This window comes from Onthophagus taurus, chromosome 3, assembly GCF_036711975.1.
Source record: "Onthophagus taurus isolate NC chromosome 3, IU_Otau_3.0, whole genome shotgun sequence".
NCBI lineage: Eukaryota > Metazoa > Arthropoda > Insecta > Coleoptera > Scarabaeidae > Onthophagus > Onthophagus taurus.
Window position 1 is genome coordinate 26,288,425 of NC_091968.1, and position 23,930 is coordinate 26,312,354.

At 30.0% G+C, this 23,930-nt stretch overlaps 3 protein-coding genes across 5 annotated transcripts in view; 1 reads left to right on the forward strand and 2 right to left on the reverse strand.

Moving 5' to 3' along the window:
- The window catches only part of LOC111414446 (basic phospholipase A2 homolog 1), a 33,154-nt gene extending 9,231 nt beyond the window's left edge, over window positions 1-23,923 (forward strand). The window contains exons 2-7 of the mRNA XM_023045792.2: window positions 13,820-13,942; window positions 14,030-14,176; window positions 14,254-14,302; window positions 23,116-23,188; window positions 23,255-23,599; window positions 23,652-23,923. Of these exons, the coding sequence (XP_022901560.2) occupies window positions 23,143-23,188; window positions 23,255-23,599; window positions 23,652-23,818 (558 nt within the window). The 5' untranslated portion in view covers window positions 13,820-13,942; window positions 14,030-14,176; window positions 14,254-14,302; window positions 23,116-23,142 and the 3' untranslated portion in view covers window positions 23,819-23,923. The remainder of the gene's footprint in view (window positions 1-13,819; window positions 13,943-14,029; window positions 14,177-14,253; window positions 14,303-23,115; window positions 23,189-23,254; window positions 23,600-23,651) is intronic.
- Window positions 363-6,428, reverse strand: LOC111414464 (leucine-rich melanocyte differentiation-associated protein-like). Of its 3 annotated transcripts, XM_023045820.2 has the most exons (5): window positions 6,287-6,428; window positions 6,081-6,121; window positions 5,866-5,990; window positions 1,223-1,491; window positions 363-1,168 (listed from the first exon to the last, which is right to left on the reverse strand). In XM_023045820.2, exons 2-5 carry the CDS (start codon window positions 6,095-6,097, stop codon window positions 806-808), a joined length of 774 nt encoding a protein of 257 aa, XP_022901588.1. In that variant the 5' UTR covers window positions 6,098-6,121; window positions 6,287-6,428; the 3' UTR covers window positions 363-805. The 3 variants fall into 3 exon arrangements, with proteins under 3 accessions (XP_022901588.1, XP_022901592.1, XP_022901593.1); XM_023045824.2 differs by lacking the exon at window positions 6,081-6,121 and having other exon boundaries at window positions 6,287-6,427; XM_023045825.2 differs by lacking the exon at window positions 6,287-6,428 and having other exon boundaries at window positions 5,866-6,000; window positions 6,081-6,277.
- On the reverse strand, window positions 6,700-15,377 carry LOC111414471 (neuropeptide CCHamide-2). The gene is made up of 3 exons (XM_023045830.2): window positions 15,205-15,377; window positions 6,944-7,098; window positions 6,700-6,882 (listed from the first exon to the last, which is right to left on the reverse strand). The coding sequence occupies exons 1-3, from the start codon at window positions 15,290-15,292 to the stop codon at window positions 6,832-6,834; spliced, it is 294 nt and encodes a 97-aa protein (XP_022901598.1). The 5' UTR covers window positions 15,293-15,377; the 3' UTR covers window positions 6,700-6,831.
- Window positions 23,924-23,930: the final 7 nt, after the last annotated feature.

Consider the following 23,930-nt stretch of genomic DNA (forward strand, 5'->3'; position numbering starts at 1 on the left):
TTATTTTGAATTTGTGTAAATTGCGGTGTGGTCGAAAATATGTTTTGAACTTTGTTCTTAACACTTCTAAAGCACATCGGTAACCTCGCCCTGGTAATTAATTAATTGATTAATAAATAAGAAATATATATATATAGGCAACCCATTTAGCAAAAATTTTTAAATAACAGTTTTTATTTCGATTTTGTGTAAATTGCGGTGTGGTCGAAAATATCTTTTGAACTTTGTTCTTACACTTCTCAAACATATTGGTAAACTCATCCTGGAAATTAATTACTCGTAAAATGGTCGTTCATAAAGTTTTTGAGCTTCCTCTTTTTGATCAGAGTTTTTGATCGTCGATTTGACACAAAAACGCCACATTAAGGTTAAATTATTTTATTATGAAAGATGTCAATCATCTTAATTGATTAATAAATAAAATTTAATAAATAAAAAGTATATATAGGCAACCCATTTAGCAAAAAATTTTAAATAACGCAATTTTTATTTCGATTTTGTGTAAATTGCGGTGTGGTCGAAAATATGTTTTGAACTTTGTTCTTAACACTTCTCAAACACATCGGTAAACTCGTCCTGGTAATTAATTAATTGATTAATAAATAAAAAATTATATAGGCAACCCATTTAGCAGACATTTTTAAACAACGCAATTTTTATTTCGATTTTGTGTAAATTGCGGTGTTGTCGAAAGTATGTTTTGAACTTTGTTCTTAACACATTGGTAAACTCGTCTTGGTAATTAATTAATAAATATATTTAATAAATAAAAACATTATATAGGCAACCCATTTAGCAGAAATTATTAAATAACGCAATTTTTATTTCGATTTTGTGCAAATTGCGGTGTGGTAGAAAGCATGTTTTGAACTTTGTTCTTAACACTTCTCAAACACATCGGTAAACTCGTCCTGGTAATTAATTGCTCGTAAAATGGTCGCTTATAAAGTTTTTGAGCTTCCTCTCTTTGATCGTCGGTTACGACGCGATCATCTAAATGAATGAGATTCGGAAATAACGAAATGATAAAGTAACGATATTGTAAATAATCGTAGAAATTTCCTCCGTTAAAGTAAGAAGGCGCCGCGGGGTTACCCATTAAAGATAAAAATTTGAGATTAGGACATGATTGTTGAAGTTTATTCGCCCAGGGATATAAATTTTGTATCTAAAACGACATTAAAGAATTAAATTAACTAAAAATTTTTAAAACATTAATCACCTTGCAATGATTTAACCACAGCAATTCTAATTTTGGTAAAAAAGGAATTTCCGTATCCGAACTAATTAGGTTATGATCGCAAATCAACGTCGTCAATTCATTAAAATCCTCCAAAAAATCCAACTTTTCAAATTCGTTATTACTTATATCTAGAATTTGTATTCCCGGTGCGAGTTGTCTTTGTAATATTTTTGGCATTGAATGTAAACGTTCGTAAGCTAAAGATAACCTCCTTGAAATCGAAGAATCTTCAACATTAGAACTGTCATCTAAAAAATGTTAAATAAGAAACTTATATCGGTATAATTCAAGATTCATCATGTCGCCAAATAGCCATATTAAGTTACCCCTTATCTTGGATAGAACCATTTATCAAGCAGAACTTTTTGCTACAAACTTCAGCACCGTTTTGAATCTAGAAAAGTGGCAGAAAGGTGCATCCATAAACATTTTCGCAGACAGTTGGGTTGCTCTAAAGGCAATTCATACGTAAGAATCCACATTGATCAGAGAATGTACCAGCAACCTGAGAGAACATGCTAGGGGCAAAGAGATATGCTTCCCAAAGAGCTAAATAATGCTGCCAGAATGCTAAATACTACTGGAAAAGACTAATAACTACTTGAAAAGAAGAAATATGCTCTCCAAAAAAGGTACCTTCTGCTTCCAAAATGCTAGATACTGGTGAAAAAGATTACGACCTGCTTGGAGAAGCCTAAATACGGCCGGAATAAATTATTATCTGCTTGGAAAGATAAGATACTGTTTCCAAAAGACTTTTAACTACTTTCAGAATGCTAAAGATTGTTGGAAAGACTACTACTTGCTTAGATAAAGCTAGATATTATTGGCAAAGACTATTTAATGCTTTCAGAAGACTGTATACAGCTGCCAAAACACTACTAAGTGCTTGGAGATTACAATACTACTGGCTGAAGACTATTTACTGAAACTATTCTTCTATTGAGTGATATCATTCTGTGTCTTCAGACGAATGTTTCTAGTTCTAGGTCGCAACCCAACCCAACCCATTCCATACATTGAGCTACGATGCCCCTCAGAACAAGTACATCATAAAGCTGAGAATGTTTGGTTAGGTAATTAATTGACTCCTGACTTAATTATTGTAATGTATCACAAGAAAGCGATTTTGATAGATCCTTAATACACACAAGGAGAGGAGAGGTCCAAAAATTGGCCCCTAAGTAATTTCGCAAAACAGTCAATCAAGATTACATAACGTCCAGAATCTCCCATAACTACCTTTTGAATGATGAGCATACTAGAGATCAATCAATGGCAAATTATGACTATCTTCTATTTAGCATTAACAATACCAGCAATGCAACAAGGCTATATGGCAGATAATAAATAAAGAACTAAAAGGGAAGAAGCTAAATAAACTTCAATAATTATTTTTCCAAGGTAAATAAAAACTATCCCTGTTTTTTAATCTTCCGACGCATAGCTAACCCCGATACTTTCTAGTTCTAGTTTTAAATGTATTTAGCGTTAGATTGTGGTATAGTTTTGTTGAAAAAACTTTCAGGTGTTAATGTCAACTTTAATTTTATTATTATATTCGTAATCTTTATAAAATAACCTTTAAAATGAGTCCAAACATGACGCACTTATCTCAAAAAACAAAAAAGTTAGAATAAAAAACATTAAACCCGAAGTTAGCAACAATGAAGATGTCAATTTAATTTAAAAATATTAATACCAACCTAAATTTCTGTTTTTTTTTAATTATATTTTCGTTTTTGTGACAAATTTTAAGACATTGAATAAAAATTAAGAATATATCAAAATGACATTGACATTTCAAATCAAAAACTATGTCAAAATTGAGGTTGACATTTTACACCTGAAGTTACTTATCATATAATAAAGAAATGGACAACTTCGTGGTGTTGTTCCATGATGCATTTTTTATTAAAAAACCTTTAAAATGTGTCCAAACATGACGTACTTATCTCAAAAAACAAAAAAGTTAGTATAAAAAACATTAAACCCGAAGTTAGCAACAATAAAAACAGCAATTTAATTTAAAAATATTAATACCAACCTTAATTTCCGTTCTTTTTTAATTATATTTTCGTTTTTGTGACAAATTTTAAGACATTGAATAAAAATTAAGAATATATCAAAATGACATTGACATTTCAAACCGGAAGTTGCTTATATCTCGAGTAATATTTAATATTGGAATTAAACGTATTATGTTTGGGCTCATTTTAAAGGATTTTTCACGATTACAAATATGTCAAAATTAAGGTTGACATTTCTAACCGGAAGTTGACGATAACTTCGTTAATATTGAAGATAAATATGTCGTGTTTGTACTCATTTTAAAGGATTTTTAATGAAGATTACAAATATGTCAAAATTGAGGTTGACATTTTACACCTGAAGTTAGTTATCATATAATAGACAAATGGACAACTCAAAATTCATTTACAAACTGAAAAAATTGTTCAAAGTGATTAAGAACCAATTGGTAATGATTAAAAACTTGTCTAACTTATTGCAAAGTGGTACATTACAGTTCCAAATTATTCAAAACAATCTAAACTGCATCTAAAGTTGTTCAAAACACGTTTACAACGTGAAGAAGTTGCTCAAAGTGATTAAAAATGCGTTGGTAATGATTCAAAATATCTCTAAATGTTTTAAAATTGCTCCAAAGCTATTACAAGTCGTTTAAAATTACTGAAAACTAATTTGGTGTTATCGAAAACTTGTCTAAATGATTAAGAACAAGTTCGTTACCGTTCCAAGTTGTATAAAACAATTAAAAACTGCATTTAAAGTTGATCAAAATTCATTTACAAGATGAAAAAGTTATTCAAAGTGGTTAAGAACCAATTGGTAATGATTAAAAGCTTGTCTAACTTATTCGGAACTGGTACATTACAGTTCCAAGTTATTCAAAACGATTAAAAATTGCATCTAAAGTTGTTCAAAACACGTTTATAACTTGGAAAAGTTGCTCAAAGTGATTAAAAATGCGTTGGTAATGATTCAAAACTTGTCTAAATGTTTTAAAATTGCTCCAAAGCCGTTTAAAATTACTGAAAACTAATTTGGTGTTATCGAAAACTTGTCTAAATGATTAAGAACAAGTTCGTTACCGTTCCAAGTTGTATAAAACAATTAAAAACTGCATTTAAAGTTGATCAAAATTCATTTACAAGATGAAAAAGTTGTTCAAAGTGATTAATAACCAATTGGTAATGATTCAAAGCTGTCTAAGTTATTCAGAACTGGTACATTACAGTTCCAAGTTATTCAAAACGATTAAAAATTGCATCTAAAGTTGTTCAAAATACGTTTATAACTTGGAAAAGTTGATCAAAGTGATTAAAAATGCGTTGGTAATGATTCAAAACTTGTCTAAATGTTTTAAAATTGCTCCAAAGCCATTTAAAATTACTGAAAACTAATTTGGTGTTATCGAAAACTTGTCTAAATGATTAAGAACAAGTTCGTTACCGTTCCAAGTTGTATAAAACCATTAAAAACTGCATTTAAAGTTGATCAAAATTCATTTACAAGATTAAAAAGTTGTTCAAAGTGGTTAAGAACCAATTGGTAATGATTAAAAGCTTGTCTAACTTATTGGGAACTGGTACATTAGTTCCAAGTTATTCAAAACGATTAAAAATTGCATCTAAAGTTGTTCAAAATACGTTTATAACTTGGAAAAGTTGCTCAAAGTGATTAAAAATGCGTTGGTAATGATTCAAAACATGTCTAAATGTTTTAAAATTGCTTCAAAGCCATTACAAGTGATTCAAAATTACATCTCGAGTAATACTGGAATTAAACTTATCATGTTTGGGCCCATTTTGAAGGATTTTTCACGATAAATATGTCAAAATTGAGGTTGACATTTCTAACCGGAAGTTAACCATAACTTCATTAATATTGAAAATAAATATGTCATGTATGTACTCACTTTAAAGGATTTTTAATGAAGATTTCAAATATGTCAAAATTGAGGATGACATTTTACACTTGTTTAAAATAATACATTTGAAATAACCCAGTTCTACCTTAATAACAAGATAATAAGCTCTGATTGTAAGAATTCTGTTAAGCACGTTTGTACGCCATTGTGTATCGATCTCTTTGTCGGTAAGGTAGTTTTCCTGATTTTTAGTAACATTTCAGTAACTAAATAGTTGAGGTTAAAATACTAATCAATTTTTAGATAAATACGATTTTAACCAAGTACATATTTATTATCTAAAAACGTGCTAGGTAAATAAATGGCAAATAAACACCCCACAACGTTTTTTATGCACCTTTTCCTTTTGAATAACGAAAGCTCAAACGTCACTGTGACATATTTATTTCAAAACATGATAAAACAAAACTCCCTGTTAATTTTGCCAACTTTACAACAATTTGACAGCTATTATAGAATAAAAATGAACTGTAATTTAGCGAAAATAACTTTACTTTTAACTTTATCAAATTGATTTTGTGCTTGCCTATAAAATAAAGACTTTGTAGGTTAGGTTTAGGTTAAATGCATTACTTGTGACATCACATTGAAAGTTGATTTTTAAGCCACATAACGATTCTTGAATTTTTCCCTTATATCAAACGTTTATTTTATAAAATAAATTACTTACTTAAAAGCATTAAAGATCTTAAAGAAGTCATAGTATTCCGAAATCCTTCGTAACTGCTCTCACCTACGCAAAAGAATCCAGGAACATCTCGAATATCAAAAATTTGGTACGAATCCGAGGCTGAACTAAAAACCACTTGAAATTAGATTAATTTATTAAAAATAAATTTATCAAATATTGTTATTTCAATAAAGGGGTTGTTAAATAAATCTTACAGCTCCTCGTTATCCATTTCCTCCCTTTTTATTAATTGTAACTAAAATAGAGTTGTAATTTGGTTTAAAACTGTGTGAGGAATCGCTTTCAAGTTTATCGAAAGTTAAAGTTGAACTGAGATAAATAATTTTTTATTTACACGAAATGAAGAAAGAAGGAAAGAAAGACAACTGGTTTTTTAGAGTTTCTTATCTTCTTTACTTACGTCTTTCAAAATAAAACTATTTATAGATGTAATAATAATAATAATATGTAGTTTTCTAGGCGAACGAGATTATTATCTTAATGTTCTTAATATTTCTTTTTGTTGAAATGGGGTAATGATAAATCGATTAAGGTTATAATTTTGTTTTGGTGTGAAATTAGTCATTTAATTAATTATTTTTATGTAAAAAGTAAAGTTTTAATAAAAATTTATTTAATACATAAAGTTTAATCAAAAATGATTAATTTTAATTATTATTGATTGAAAATTAATAATTAAGTAATAATTAAGTGTGAAGTTAGGTTCAAATCGATTTTAAACATTTTCGACTATTAAGCTATAATTTAATAGATCGCTTTTTCATCAAGACATAATAACAAGGATTCTTACCTATAATTAAAATAAAATATAAATTCCAGCCAATTAAGTTTTTATTTCATTATTTAATAATTATAACACCGTTATTACATCGATAAATTTTAACTTAATCACAAATTGACATTATTTATTAATATTGCAATAATTTTTATTAATACTTATTTATTTCATTTTCTTAAATTAGCTTGTAATTCCCTTAAATTTCTAAACACTCTTAACTGGAAATCGAAAAATTATTAATTAATTAAATTCTTTTAAATCACAACATTAATAAATTACCCATTGCCTAAAAAGTGGTGATAAATTGCTTGCGGTTAAGACGAATTCCGGATTTTCATCGATTTGGACATCATCTAAGACCTCCTCGTTAATTTCATCGGAATTTCGCTTACCGACACCGCCGTAACATGAATGACCGTAGCTTTTACAGCCTCCTGTAAACAAGAAAAAAACATAATAACGATTTGATTTAATTAAAATTGCCTTCCCACAATTTTAGAGTATCAAAGAGGTTTTTAATTGTTTAAAAGCTTTAAGACGGGGCTTAATCGAGTTTTCTTCTCAATTAAAAACCAAAGGGCGATTCCGAGGGTGTTTTCAACCAGGAACAGGTAAATAAAGATTTTGACTTGCGGCGGAAACGGGAGTTGTAAAGTATAAAAGCTGGATGATAGTAAAACATCAAAACAATTGTTCACGTCGAGAGAAAATATAAAATAAATGGAATAAAATTTTTTAAAGCTATCCATAAAAATATATGGTACGAATATGTTGATTTTGGTGGATTTCTTTAGATTGTTTCGCTCAAAAATTGGATCCATCACGTAAATGGAAGCGATGACGTGTTAAATTAACCCTAATTGTTTGGTTTATCGACATCCAGGGGATGTGACAAACTAATAAATCAAAATTATACGAAACTAAACCATTACAGGTTATCTAAATTAGCTCATCCATTTATTATAAACCACGCTTCATAATTAAAATGTAACTACTTTCATATTTAAGATTAGCTTATCCTTAATATAGGTGTAGTTTAGATCGTTTAAGTTTTAGGTGTTGAATTTTCGTATTAAGAAAGGGGTATGTAAAATGATTTAGTAACCCGGGAAGATTTAATCCAAAAGATCTTTATTTGTTTCCGGATTACGTTTTCGTATTCAGAGCTAAGAAGGTCGAATTTTGTTTGGTGTATTTAGGAAAATCTCTTCTTAGCCAGCTTCTCTATTCTTGGAATCTGCAAGTTACTAATTTGGTGAGGATTTAACCGATTTTAAGAATAATTAAGAACGTCGATCGACTGGCGGGATTAAAACTTTTTAATTACTTCATTTTACCATCACAAGTTGTACAATTTATTTATTCCAAACGAAATTGATATTTTACAACATTATGTTTTATTAAATGTATCTTCCCAGATTATGTTAATTAAGAAATGATGTTTATATCAAATTAAAAAGGAGATTCCAAACTTTAATTTGGTGAATGAATCATTTCTTAGTTCCCATAAATACGATCTGGATGAGTGTTTAAAGTTTGGGTTTAATTTGACGTTTCTCCACTTGATTGAAAATCAACACATTTTTTTTAAAACTTTATAACTACTTTATTTATACAAAATAAGAAACGATCCTTATACCAAATTAAAGAGGATAATTTAAAGTTTAATTTCGATCATAACTCATTTTTTAATTCCCATAAATGCAATCTACACGATTTATTAAAGTTGTTGTTTGAAATTAATATTTTTCGATTACAACATAACCTTTAAATAAATGTATCTACTTAGGTTGTGTTAATAAGGAAATGATGTTTATATCAAATTAAAAAGGAGATTTCAAACTTTATTTTGATATATGAATCATTTCTTAGTTCCCATAAATACGACCTGTATGAGTATTTAAAGTTTGGGTTTAATTTGACGTTTCTCCACTTGATTGAAAATCAACACATTTTTTTAAAAACTTAATAACTAATTTATTTATACAAAGCAAGAAATGATCCTTATACCAAATTAAAGAGGATAATTTAAAGTTTAATTTCGATCATAACCCATTTTTGAATTCCCATAAATGTAGTCTACACGATTTATTAAAGTTGTTGTTTGAAATAAATTTTTCGATTACAACATAACCTTTAAATAAATGTATCTACTTGGGTTATGTTAACAAGGAAATGATGTTTATATCAAATTAAAAAGGAGATTTCAAACTTTAATTTGGTGTATGAATCATTTCTTAGTTCCCATAAATACGACCTGTATGAGTATTTAAAGTTTGGGTTTAATTTGACGTTTCTCCACTTGATTGAAAATCACACATTTTTTTAAAAACTTTATAACTACTTTATTTATACAAAGTAAGAAACGATCCTTATATCAAATTAAAGAGGACAATTTAAAGTTTAATTTCGATCATAACCCATTTTTTAATTCCCATAAATGCAATCTACACGATTTATTAAAGTTGTTGTTTGAAATTAATATTTTTCGATTACAACATAACCTTTAAATAAATGTATCTACTTAGGTTGTGTTAATAAGGAAATGTTGTTTATATCAAATTAAAAAGGAGATTTCAAACTTTAATTTGGTGTATGAATCATTTCTTAGTTCCCATAAATACGACCTGTACGAGTATTTAAAGTTTGGGTTTAATTTGACGTTTCTCCACTTGATTGAAAATCAACACATTTTTTTAAAAACTTTATAACTACTTTATTTATACAAAGTAAGAAACGATCCTTATATCAAATTAAAGAGGACAATTTAAAGTTTAATTTCGATCATAACCCATTTTTTAATTCCCATAAATGCAATCTACACGATTTATTAAAGTTGTTGTTTGAAATTAATATTTTTCGATTACAACATAACCTTTAAATAAATGTATCTACTTAGGTTGTGTTAATAAGGAAATGTTGTTTATATCAAATTAAAAAGGAGATTTCAAACTTTAATTTGGTGTATGAATCATTTCTTAGTTCCCATAAATACGACCTGTACGAGTATTTAAAGTTTGGGTTTAATTTGACGTTTCTCCACTTGATTGAAAATCAACACATTTTTTTAAAAACTTTATAACTACTTTATTTATACAGAGCAAGAAATGATCCTTATATCAAATTAAAGAGGACAATTGAAAGTTTAATTTCGATCATAACTCATTTTTGAATTCCCATAAATGCAGTTTACACGATTTATTAAAGTTGTTGTTTGAAATAAATATTTTTCCATTACAACATAACCTTTAAATAAATGTATCTACTTAGGCTGAGTTAATAAGGAAATGTTGTTTATATCAAATTAAAAAGGAGATTTCAAACTTTAATTTGGTGTATGAATCATTTCTTAGTTCCCATAAATACGACCTGTATGAGTATTTAAAGTTTGGGTTTAATTTGACGTTTCTCCACTTGATTGAAAATCAACACATTTTTTAAAAACTTTATAACTACTTTATTTATACAAAGCAAAAAATGACCCTTATACCAAATTAAAGAGGATAATACACGATTTATTAAAGTTGTTGTTTGAAATTAATATTTTTCGATTACAACATAACCTTTAAATAAATGTATCTACTTGGGTTATGTTAATAAGGAAATGATGTTTATATCAAATTAAAAAGGAGATTTCAAACTTTATTTTGATATATGAACCATTTCTTAGTTCCCATAAATACGACCTGTATGAGTATTTAAAGTTTGGGTTTAATTTGACATTTCTCCACTTGATTGAAAATCAACACATTTTTTTAAAAACTTTATCACTAATTTATTTATACAAAGCAAGAAATGATCCTTATACCAAATTAAAGAGGATAATTTAAAGCTTAATTTGGACCATAACCCACTTTTGAATCCCACAAATGCGATTTTCACGATTTATTAAAGTTGGTGTTTGAAATTAATATTTTTCGATTGCAACATAACCTTTAAATAAATGTATCTACTTAGGTTGTGTTAATAAGGAAATGATGTTTATATCAAATTAAAAAGGAGATTTCAAACTTTAATTTGGTGTATGAATCATTTCTTAGTTCCCATAAATACGACCTGTATGAGTATTTAAAGTTTGGGTTTAATTTGACGTTTCTCCACTTGATTGAAAATCTACACATTTTTTAAAAACTTTATAACTACTTTATTTACACAAAGTAAGAAACGATCCTTATACCAAATTAAAGAGGATAATTTAAAGTTCAATTTCAATCATAACCCATTTTTTAATTCCCATAAATGCAATCTACACGATTTATTAAAGTTGTTGTTTGAAATTAATATTTTTCGATTACAACATAACCTTTAAATAAACGTATCTACTTAGGTTATGTTAATAAGGAAATGATGTTTATATCAAATTAAAAAGGAGATTTCAAACTTTAATTTGGTGTATGAATCATTTCTTAGTTCCCATAAATACGACCTGTATGAGTATTTAAAGTTTGGGTTTAATTTGACGTTTCTCCACTTGATTGAAAATCAACACATTTTTTTAAAAACTTTATAACTAATTTATTTATACAAAGCAAGAAATGATCCTTATACCAAATTAAAGAGGATAATTTAAAGTTTAATTTCGATCATAACCCATTTTTTAATTCCCATAAATGCAATCTACACGATTTATTAAAGTTGTTGTTTGAAATTAATATTTTTCGATTACAACATAACCTTTAAATAAAAGTATCTACTTAGGTTGAGTTAATAAGGAAATGATGTTTATATCAAATTAAAAAGGGGATTTCAAACTTTAATTTGGTGTATGAATCATTTCTTAGTTCCCATAAATACGACCTGTATGAGTATTTAAAGTTTGGGTTTAATTTGACGTTTCTCCACTTCATTGAAAATCAACACATTTTTTTTTAAACTTTATAACTACTTTATTTACACAAAGTAAGAAACGATCCTTATACCAAATTAAAGAGGATAATTTAAAGTTCAATTTCAATCATAACCCATTTTTTAACTCCCATAAATGCAATCTACACGATTTATTAAAGTTGTTGTTTGAAATAAATATTTTTCGATTACAACATAACCTTTAAATAAACGTATCTACTTAGGTTATGTTAATAAGGAAATGTTGTTTATATCAAATTAAAAAGGAGATTTCAAACTTTAATTTGGTGTATGAATCATTTGTTAGTTCCCATAAATACGACCTGTATGAGTATTTAAAGTTTGGGTTTAATTTGACGTTTCTCCACTTGATTGAAAATCTACACATTTTTTTAAAAACTTTATAACTAATTTATTTATACAAAGCAAGAAATGATCCTTATACCAAATTAAAGAGGATAATTTAAAGTTTAATTTCGATCATAACCCATTTTTTAATTCCCATAAATGCAATGTACACGATTTATTAAAGTTGTTGTTTGAAATAAATTTTTCGATTACAACATAACCTTTAAATAAAAGTATCTACTTAGGTTGAGTTAATAAGGAAATGTTGTTTATATCAAATTAAAAAGGAGATTTCAAACTTTATTTTGATATATGAATCATTTCTTAGTTCCCATAAATACGATCTGGATGAATATTTAAAGTTTGGGTTTAATTTGACGTTTCTCCACTTGATTGAAAATTAACACATTTTTTTAAAAACTTTATAACTAATTTATTTATACAAAGCAAAAAATGATCCTTATACCAAATTAAAGAGGATAATTTAAAGTTTAATTTCCATCATAACCCATTTTTGAATTCCCATAAATGCAATCTACACGATTTATTAAAGTTGTTGTTTGAAATAAATATTTTTCGATTACAACATAACCTTTAAATAAATGTATCTACTTAGGTTGAGTTAATAAGGAAATGATTTTTATATCAAATTAAAAAGGAGATTTCAAACTTTATTTTGATATATGAATCATTTCTTAGTTCCCATAAATACGATCTGAATGAGTATTTAAAGTTTGGGTTTAATTTGACGTTTCTCCACTTGATTAAAAATCAACAATTCTTTAACAAAAAACTGTATAAATTAAGAAACAATGTTAATATCAACAAAAATGATTAGGTTAAGTTTCATAGTAACATTCTAATACATAAATTCTAAGAAACCTCATTTTCATTCACTAATTTAGTCCCATTCAACTAGAAATTCATTGAAAGCTTCGAATTCAAACCACATTCATTTCCTGTTGATGCAATCTTTTAACCAAACCACACAACAATCATCGAACTCAATCAATAAAATACAAGACCAATAAACCCATTGTAGTCCCGTGCTTGCAAATTTCCTTGTATACATTTGTTTTCGCCTGTTTGTTTAGAACTTGGAACTTTAGAAATCTGTTTAATATAAGTTGTGCAACGTCTCGTGGTCACTTTTCCAAACAGTATCGGTTTTGGAAATGACCGGATATTATTCTCCTAAACTCAACAAAGTAAATGTCGCGAAATAACAATTTTATATGTAAACGCTTGAATACAAAATCCCCTCACGAACCGAAATCATGTTACGCATATCGCGGGAAATAACAATAAAAACGATTTTTGTAGTTTTGTGAAAACGGTACGTTCGATGTTTTAAACATCGCGTGTGGGGGGTTTTTGAAAATATTCAAACATGAGGGAAAAAATGTGATTTGATTCGTTTCCTCAACGTGTAAATTGAAAATCCGGGTAGTAATCATTGGTGATTCGTACGACTAATCGTTCCTAAAAGATTGCATCTTTGCTATTCCATTTGAACTCGTTTCCCCATTTCAAATTGAAAAATTTCTCTTTAAATATTAACGTTTCATTTCGTAAATTGTGAAATTTTTAACTGTATTTTACAAAGTTGGCAATACATCATGTTATTAGATTCTCCCCAGACACAAACTTCTAATACACTTAGTAGTATCACAAGTTTAATGTTTCAAGAGAAGTTTACATCGTAGTGGAAGTATTGTTAACAAATCAAGCGTTTTAATATTTATTAAAAAGAAAGATTAAAATTATTTTTTAATTTAATTGCACTAACTTTTTGATAGATAGCGCTAGTTTCGTTCTATAAAAATACTTCGGATTTTAATAAAATAACTAAAATATAATTAAATAAAATACAATCAATTTAATTTATATCGCATTTAAATTAATTATTATTTAAATTACAAATTAAAATAAGTTTTAAATTTAATTTTTTAATTGAGCTAGTTATATTAATTTATTGAGAGATGGCGCTAGTTTACGACGTTTAAAAAAATATGGCTTACGTTCGTTTTTCGTCCTAAAATTTTCAAGAATTTTACCGAAAAAATCGCTGATTAACCTAAATAGGTGAGTTACATCAAGAAATTAAGCCCTATCCTATAATTTAGAGCGACATTACCTGGATTTTAAGGCGAAAAATTTATTATTTTTTAGTGTTTGTGTCCGTTTCTATTGGTTACCAGTACAATATTAAAACACGTTTTTGAGGGGAATTTGAGTGATTTAACCACGATTGTTTAGTGCAAAAATGATGTTGAACTATAAAAAAATAGTGTAAAATTGGAAATTATAATTTTTTAGGTAAGATTGGTTTTTAGGTTATATAGTGTACTAATCTCCTAAAAGATGGCGTTGTAATCATTAATTATTATTTTTAGATTCATTTGGATGCGAACGAAATAAAAGGAACGAAATATAAGTAAAAAGGTAAATGTATATGAAGAAATTAACCTTTTTTATATATATTTTTAACGTACGAAATGAATTCATCTAATATTGATAACTAGGGCAATTATTGTTGGTCTCAACGCATAAAGTTCAAACTTTCCTGTTTCAATATCGACATGTGTCCACTGTTATCTGCATCCGTACACTACAATAGTTTCATACTCGAGCTAAGTTGGAAATGAACAAAGAACTACACCCCTTTTTTTGCAATGTTAAATATGTACTCATTTTTGGTTCAAAACAAAGCAAACATGATTGCAATTGGTAATTTTTACGAGTTTCGGAATCAATCATCCATACAAGAAAATTAACACACAGTTAGCAAATATTTTCTCTCAAACACAAATGCTTTCTGGTATCTATCTATCAAAACCACTGCATATGTATGTAGAGAGCAATTTGCATTTTAGATTGGAGTTCAAAAAAAAGTATTGGTAACCCTCGGATAATAACGGAGCAATTAGTTTTTTCAAATAGACAAAAATGGTATTTATATGAACGAAATTGTATTAATAATTATTTTGATTTCTATTCCAATGCGTTTTAAGGGATAAAAAAACTAGATTATACGCAAATAAGGGACGTTATTTTTAGTTATCTATTGATATAAAAAGATGACAGAAATTGTTACGCAACTAAACTGTCAATGCAACAACTTAAAACTCAACGCGAAATTATTTGCGTCATTGATTGCTTCGATATTACTTCGTTTTCAGTTCCGAGTTGTTAAAACCAACAATTGCCAAGATACACAAAAAAGTTATTCTTACAACATCGAAAAGCAAACTCTAAGAAAGCAAAAACTAAATGAAACTGTTTTTGTGTATCTTTAGATGGTAAAGAAAGGAATTGGAATATCTCTTGATTAAAAAAGTACTTACTCTTTGCATCTACATCGACGGTGAAAACGATGAGAGCTAACATCATCGATAAAACCATCACCATCGACCAATTGCAGACTACCTTCATGATGTTTTTTTGGCGTGTCGAATGAAATTATTGGGAGACCGACGGTGATGGTCGTTTTGATGGGGTTTAGGGGTGAAATTTCAAAACGTTCGAGCGCGTTCGCGGCATTTATATCCCGTGGGGCAAGTTTGCGCATGTTCTGGACGCGTGGGCAAACCGATATTATCTTGCGTAGTACAAGTACTTTTCAATCAAACTTTTTTTTATAATCGCCCCAATTAATTCTTTCTTATCTTCTAATAAATTATTAATTTTCTTTCTTTTCGGGGTGGATTTAAAACTTTATTGAACGTCTTTTAACTTGACATCTTTTCGGATATACTTGACATCTACTGTTATTATTATCTATTTCATTCATCAGTATATTTAAATAATAAGTTGCTCTATTCCATGTTCATAGATAAATCAGGGTATTCCCCCAGTTGTCTATACGATGTATAAATCAAGGACAGTAATTTTAATTTTAATTGTTATTAAGCGCTAAATTGTTGTATATTTTTATTCAACTAAAAGTAGAACTAACGCAAAGTTCTGTCAGACGCAAAATTGTTTGATAAAGGTAAATGTTAAATATAAAAGAATTAAAAATTCCGAAGAATGAAATTTATTTGTTCTCAACTACCGGTTTCGGAAAAAGTTTCCGTCATCAGGTTGTTGCTACAAAACATGAGTAAAGTATTATTATACATATTTAGATATTTCCATTTCTTCATATAGATCCAATTTTTTAGATTTTGGAAGCTTTAATAAGTCTTATTGAATCTTTGTTGAACTTATACCTGTCTCAGACGTGTGTTTAAATACAGAAGAGGTTTCTTTTGATATGTATTCTTTGATTCTAACGTTGAGGTTACGTCCCGTCTGGCCTATGTATACTTTTTCACAACTGCTGCAATATACTATGTATAAACCACTCTTTTGTTTTTCTTCGATCTTTTGTTTGGAGTTGATAATTAGATTGTATAGTTTTAAGTTACTTCAGTATGCTAATTTTATATCATATCCTTGTAGTATTTTTTCAATTTTGTTGAACGAATTGTGATAATTTGTTGTTAGATAGTATGCGTCGTTCTTATATGCGGGATATATATATTTCTTATATTACGTTTCTGAATCTTGTTGTAAACATCTTGTATATAAGCAACGTTATAACCATTATTGAGACCCAGCTTTATTATGTAATTTATTTCTTTGTTGAAATTTTGGTCATTCATAGGTGTATTGATGGCTCTATCTATCATATATCTAAAAACTGCCTCTTTATGATTCTTAGTGTTGTAAGAATTGTTGTTGGAATGATGACATCAGTTGTGTGAGTTGTGGTTGACGCAAAATGTTTCATATAACGAACTTTTGGCTATAACGGACATTCTCTTCCTCATATTAATCCGTTATATCCAGATTTTGATATATTTTTAAACAATACTAATCGTTACAGTTAAAACTTTTAGATTATTATAAAAACATGTATACGGGGAGTTTCGGTGACTCGGGGAACAAATTTAACCACATATACTAGAGTGAAAATGATGACGATTCATGTAAAAAAAAATTAGTAAAAGTCATCAAATTTCAAAGATACAGGCCATCAATGTTAGGAAATTTTAACACATTTTTTCAAATATCTTAAACACTATTTACAGTAAAGCACTGAAATTTGGTACAGTATAAATCAATTTATGAGGCAATTTATGAGTTCGATCGGTCCGCGGGAACAATGCTATACCGGCTGTTCCTAAAGTTTGTTTGCTCAGAACTTTTTTATTCTATCATAACCCTACATTTATTTTTGCAGTTTCTAATAGTAAATTTAGTTTAGAAACTTTTACTACTCTTAGATAATATTGATAAAAGTCATGGTTTTCGTGTTAAATGCAAAAATGTTGGGTTCCGATTTCAATAATAGCACTAAAAAAAGAAATCTAAGTTTTTGAACATTTCCTTTAGTATTTTTTATTACTTGTCTTGTTATTTTATGTACTTTTTTTATTATTCCTGGTGGTGTTGTCGTTTTTTTGTTTATTCTTTGTTGATTTTTAATTTATTGTTTTTGGATTCTTTTATTAAATCAACTAAAACAAATTAAAAATGTGAGTTAGCTAAATCTACACGTGGACATGTTGCATACATAATAGTTCTGACAGCTCAGTTCGATTTTCACTTGTCATTGCCAATTCAGATTATTTATTTATTTTTTTTTTTAGTGTTATTGAATTCGGAGCCTAATATTTTTGCATTTAATACGAAAACGGTGGATTTTATCAATATTCTCTAAGAGTGATAAAAGTTTCTAAACTAAATTTACTATTAGAAACTGCAAATATAAATGTAGGGTTATGATAGAATAAAAAAGTTCAGAGCAAACAAACTTTTGGGACAGCCTATATAGCATTGTTCCCGTGTACCGATACAACTCAAAAATTGCCTAATGATTTTACGTGATATTAGTTTACACTGTACCAAATTTCAACGTTTTACCATAAATAGTGTTTAAGATATTTAGAAAAATATGTTAAAATTTCCTAACTTTGATGGCCTGTACCTTTGCAATTTGAGGACTTTTATTTATTTATTTATTTATTTATCATTTATTGCCACAGACAAAAATACAAAATTACATAAGATACACTTAACTTAAACAGTATCAGCAAATGGATCATTTTATCGCACAAGCGATCTCTGCCAAATGACCCAACAGAACAAACAAAAATAAAAATAGTATTTGCTGAATATGGCAAGTAGTGATACTTAGATATTATTAACATCACCAAATAAGATTAAGCAAGAAAAGAAAAACAAAGAGAAAAATAAAGAAAAGACACAAAAAGAGAGATAGAGAGCGACTAAAAGAAACTAAAAGAATCTGCCGGATATCAGTTGCCAACAAGTGAGAGCAGTTGAAGAGAGGAAAAAAGAGAAAGACAAAGAACAAAGAATCAGGAAACAGCCAGTTGAAGGGCAAGCAAGTGGCTCTTTAAAACATGTCTAAAATTAGTAATTCTAGAAATATTACGAATTTGTCGTAATAGAGTCGATATTACGAATTTCAGAAGGCAGTCCATTCCACAGCGCAATCGACTGTACTGTAAATGATCTATGATAAATTTCAGTGCTATGAACGAGAAATGTAAGAATAGTATCAGAACGTGAACGAGTAGCAAGCTCATGAGTTGATAATTGCTGGAACCTATCTGATAAGTACTTTGGGGTGCAGTTATGAAGGATTTTAAATAAAATGGTTAATAAACGAAAGGATCTACGTCTCTCACAGGTTAACATCTGAATGTAATTGCGATACGGCGTTACATGCTCAAATCTATTTAGGTCAAATATGAACCGGATACAATTATTTTGTAGCTGCTGCAATTTACTCAGAAGAGTCACCGAGAGATCGGGATAAACCGCGTCCGCATAGTCAAAGTGAGGAAATATAAGAGAGTAACAAAGATTACGACGCACCACAGGAGGAAGAGAGCAGCGAAGTCTTTTTAAAGAGTGGAAGCAAGCATAGACTTTTCTGCAAACAGAAAGAGACGCTAAAAGAAGGCTGTGGTCGACAGAATCAAAAGCCTTGCTGAAATCGAGCAGTACCAACACAGTAACACATCTGTTGTCGCAGGCATACCTAATATCATCAGTAACTTTAATGAGAGCAGTAGTTGTACTATGCCCACTGCGAAAACCCGATTGCAACTCATTGTGTAAATTAAACCTCTCTAGAAATCCTTGGACTTGTAAATAAACTAAGCGTTCAAGAGCTTTTGATAGTACAGATAAAATTGAAATCGGACGGAAATCAGTGTTACATGAAGAGGACTTGGATTTGGGTATGGGAACGACATGAGCAACCTTCCAGACAGAGGGAAATAAAGACCGCTCAAAAGAAAAGTTGAAGATATGAGTTAAGGGAGGAAGCACTATATCCAGGATAGGAAGAAGAAGGTTGAGACCGATACCATCAGAACCCACGCAAGGGGACTTCGAATAAGTCAAAGCATCGCCTACTTCGATCGCGGTCACAAGCGTAAGAGAGAAGGAGCAAGATTTAAGAGAAGTAAGAATTTCATTAATTGTAGCCGCCTTAGTTACGTCATCGATGATCAGGGGAGGCTCTGCAAAAAAGTTTGCCATCGACTCACAATCAAGATCCATCTGGACAGACGGAGAATCAATCACTCCGAGAGACCTCATAGTCCTCCAAAATGTTCTGGGCGCGACTCTACCAATTTTTTTTTACATAAATCGTTATCATTTTCACTCTAGTATATGTGGTTACATTTGTTCCCCGAGTCACCGAAACACCCTGTATAAAAGAACGAAATTACCATGAAAGCGCTTTCCTCTTATGTGTATTGTGAATTGTAACGAATTAAAAAGAAAAACAAAATGTTTTTTCATTCTGCCAACTTGTTGGCAGCATCAGCTATTGCATACTAGAGCTTCTGTTATATAGTGCAGAGCCTTTCAACTTGTTGGCAGCATAAGCTACTATACCTGGAACTCTGTAACTTCACTTATAGGCTGCCAACTTATTGTCTTAGAGCTTTTGTTCTTTAGCATAGAGCCTGCCACCTTGTTAGCAGCATGGGCTACTACATCTGGAACCCTGTAACTTCGCTTATAGGAGCTATTGCACACCAGAGCTTCTTTTGTATAGAGTAGGGCCTGCCAACTTGTTGACAGCATGAGTTATTATATCTGGAACCCTGTAATCTCACTTATAGGCATGAGCTATTGCATACCAGAGCTTCTGTTTTATAGCGCAGATCCTGCCAACTTATTGGCAGCATGAGCTACTAAATCTGAAACCTTGTAACTTCACTTATACTTGATTAAAGTTAAATTCGTAATCCATTCTACCAGTAATATCGTTACTGCACTTTTAATATTGTAAAACGTTTGTCAATTTTATAATAAGTGTTTTAATACGTATTTTATGGGACTAAAATTCCAAGTTTAGAATTAAATAATTTTGGAGTTAAATTTATCAAACGTAATGTTATTTTCTGGAATTATTCGACTTTTATCTCTAAAGTTGGCTTTTAAGCTGAAACTAGTCAGATAAATATAATTTAATAAACGACCAGTTGAAAATGTAGAAAATGTACATATTTTTAATATCAAACCTTTATTAAATTCACTTATAGGCTGCTAATTTGTTGGCAGCATGAGCTACTAAATCTGAAAGGTTATAACTTAACCTATCTGCATAACTAAAACTGTTAGTTCTAACACTAGACCTAGAACTAGAAAGTTCCGGGTTCTAAGTTCTGGAAACTAGAAACATTAGAAACTAAATCTAGTGTTAGTACGCTAGATTGTTGTATATTGCTATTGAACTAAAACTAGAATTAACACTAGACCTAGAACTAGAAAGTTTCGGGTTTAGCGGTGCATCTTCAGACGCAAAATGTTTCATATGTTTCATGTTAACCCGTTGTATCTAGATTTTGATATATTTTTAGACAATACTAATCGTCACAATTAAAAGTTTTAGATTATTATAAAAAGATTTATATAAAAAAGCAAAAGTACCACGAAAACGCTTTCCTCTTATGTGTATTGTGAATTGTAACGAGTTAAAAAGAAAAGCAAAATTTCCTTTCATTCTGCCAACTTGTTGAGCTACTACATCTACAACCATGTAACTTCGCTTATAGGCATGAGCTATTGTATTTGGAGGATTGTAACTTCCTTTATAGGCTGCCAACTTGTTGGCAGCATGAGCTATTGCACACCAGAGCTTCTATTCTATAGCGCAGAGCCTGCCAACTTGTTGGCAGCATGAGCTACTACATTTGGAACCCTGTAACTTTGTTTATAGACTGCCAACTTGTTGGCAGCATGAGCTATTGCATTTGGAACATTGTAACTTCTTTTATAGGCTGCCAACTTGTTGGCAGCATGAGCTTTTGCATACCTGAGCTTCTATTCTATAGCGTAGAGACTGCCAACTTGTTGGCAGCATGAGTCACTACATTTGGAACCCTGTAACTTTGTTTATAGACTGCCAACTTGTTGGCAGCATGAGCTATTGCATTTGGAACATTGTAACTTCTTTTATAGGCTGCCAACTTGTTGGCAGCATGAGCTTTTGCATACCAGAGCTTCTATTCTATAGCGTAGAGACTGCCAACTTGTTGGCAGCATGAGCTACTACATCTAGAACCCTGTAACTTTGCCTATAGGCTGCCAACTTGTTGGCAGCATGAGCTATTGCACACCAGAGCTTCTATTCTATAGCGCAGACCCTGCCAACTTGTTGGCAGCATGAGGTATTGCGTATCAAAGTTTCTGTTTTATAACGCAGAGCCTGCCAACTTGTTGGCAGCATGAGCCACTACATTTGGAACCCTGTAACTTTGTTTATAGACTGCCAACTTGTTGGCAGCATGAGCTATTGTATTTGGAACATTGTAACTTCTTTTATAGGCTGCCAACTTGTTGGCAGCATGAGCTTTTGCATACCAGAGCTTCTATTCTATAGCGTAGAGACTCCCAACTTGTTGGCAGCATGAGCTACTACATTTGGAACCCTGTAACTTTGTTTATAGACTGCCAACTTGTTGGCAGCATGAGCTATTGCATTTGGAACATTGTAACTTCTTTTATAGGCTGCCAACTTGTTGGCAGCATGAGCTTTTGCATACCAGAGCTTCTATTCTATAGCGTAGAGACTGCCAACTTGTTGGCTTCATGAGCTATTGCATTTGGAACATTGTAACTTCTTTTATAAGCTGCCAACTTGTTGGCAGCATGAGCTTTTGCATACCAGAGCTTCTATTCTATAGCGTAGAGACTGCCAACTTGTTGGCAGCATGAGCTACTACATCTAGAACCCTGTAACTTCACTTATTTCAACTTGAAAATGCTATGATTTTACTTTGATTTTATTAACATTAATAATTATATTCTTTTTGTAATAAAATTGTGAGAAGTACGTGTCAAATCGTGAGATCGTGAGATTAAAGGTAATATCATGAGATCTCACGATAAATCGTGAGACCTGGCAACCTTGTACTAGACCTAGAACTAGAAACATTCGGGTTTAGCCGCACGTCTCTAAAGACGGCTAAACCCGAATATTTCTAGTTCTAGGTCTAGTGTTCGTTCTAGTTTTAGCTGTTATTCAATACTAGATTATTGTATATTTTTGATGAACGAAAAGCAGAACTAACACTAGACCTAGAACTAGAAACATTCGGGTTTAGCCGCACGTCTCTAAAGACGGCTAAACCCGAATGATTCTAGTTCTAGTGTTAGTTCTAGTGATAGTGTTAGATAGCGCTAGTTAGCATTAGATTACGCTAGATTGTTGTATATCGCTATTAAACTAAAACTAGATCTAACACTAGACCTAGAACTAGAATCATTCGGGTTTAGCCGTCTTTAAAGACGTGCGGCTAAACCCGAATGTTTCTAGTTCTAGGTCTAGTGTTAGTTCTAGTGACAATGTTAAATAGCACTAAATTGTTGTATATTTGGTATTGAACCAAAATTAGACTTGATTTTGATTATAACGGACATTTTCTTCCCCATATTAATTCATTATATCGATATTTTACTCTATTTTTAAACAATACTAATCGTTACAATTAAAACTTTTTTAGATTATTATAAAAAGATTTATATAAAAAAACGAAAGTACCCCATGATAATTATCACGCTTTCCTCTTATGTGTATTGTGAATTGTAACGAGTTAAAAAGAAAAGCAGATTCTCCTTTCATTCAAAGAGTTTTTGCGTGTATGAGTTGAGTGAGCGTGTTTTTGAAGTCTTAAAAGAAAAACTTTGCTCGCAAAATAAATGTGGCTTAATTTTAGGTGGTTACATCTTCTTTGATTTGTACTATGAAAATTGATAGATTGTTTTGGATAATTTTTCTTTGCGACTTTGGTAAGGTTACTTTTATAATTATTATTATAACAAAAAAGGATGAATAGAATTAATTAATTTTTTTAGTGAATTTTTCCTTAAGTTATTCAATTGATTTAAATACCACAATTTATAAAAGCTACGCTTACAATCCATTTGGAGAATCAAAAATTCTCGGAAATACAAATTTGAAGCAAAAACGAAACGTTCTTAATTTATACAACATGATTTCTTGTTCGACCGGATGTAATCCTTTGATTTATAAAGGTTATGGTTGTTTTTGTGGATTCTTAGGATCGGGACAACCTGTTGATGGTGTTGATAAGTGTTGCAAAGAACACGATTGGTGTTATAACGTAGCTAATTGTCCGTACTCTTTAGAATATTTTATTCCGTATTATTGGACGTGTTTAAATAACAACCCACATTGCTGTAAGTTAAACTACTTTTAAAAAACAATTTATTACTAAAAATTTTTTTTTAGCGATTGATCATGGTTTTTTTGGTGGAAAAGATTCGTGTTCTTACAGACTTTGTCAATGCGATCGAATACTTTCAAATTGTTTAAAACGTTACAATTGTCCCGCAAAACGAGCAATTTGTGAGACCTCAACGTTTCGATATATTCAAAATGTGTTAATGAATTTTTAAGTTAATTTTTATTACGTTATTGTTGTTGTTACGTGATAAACATAAGATAAGCAGATTTTGATTTAGTGTTATTACAAAAAAATACAAAAAGGTTTTTCCTTTTAAGTATTAT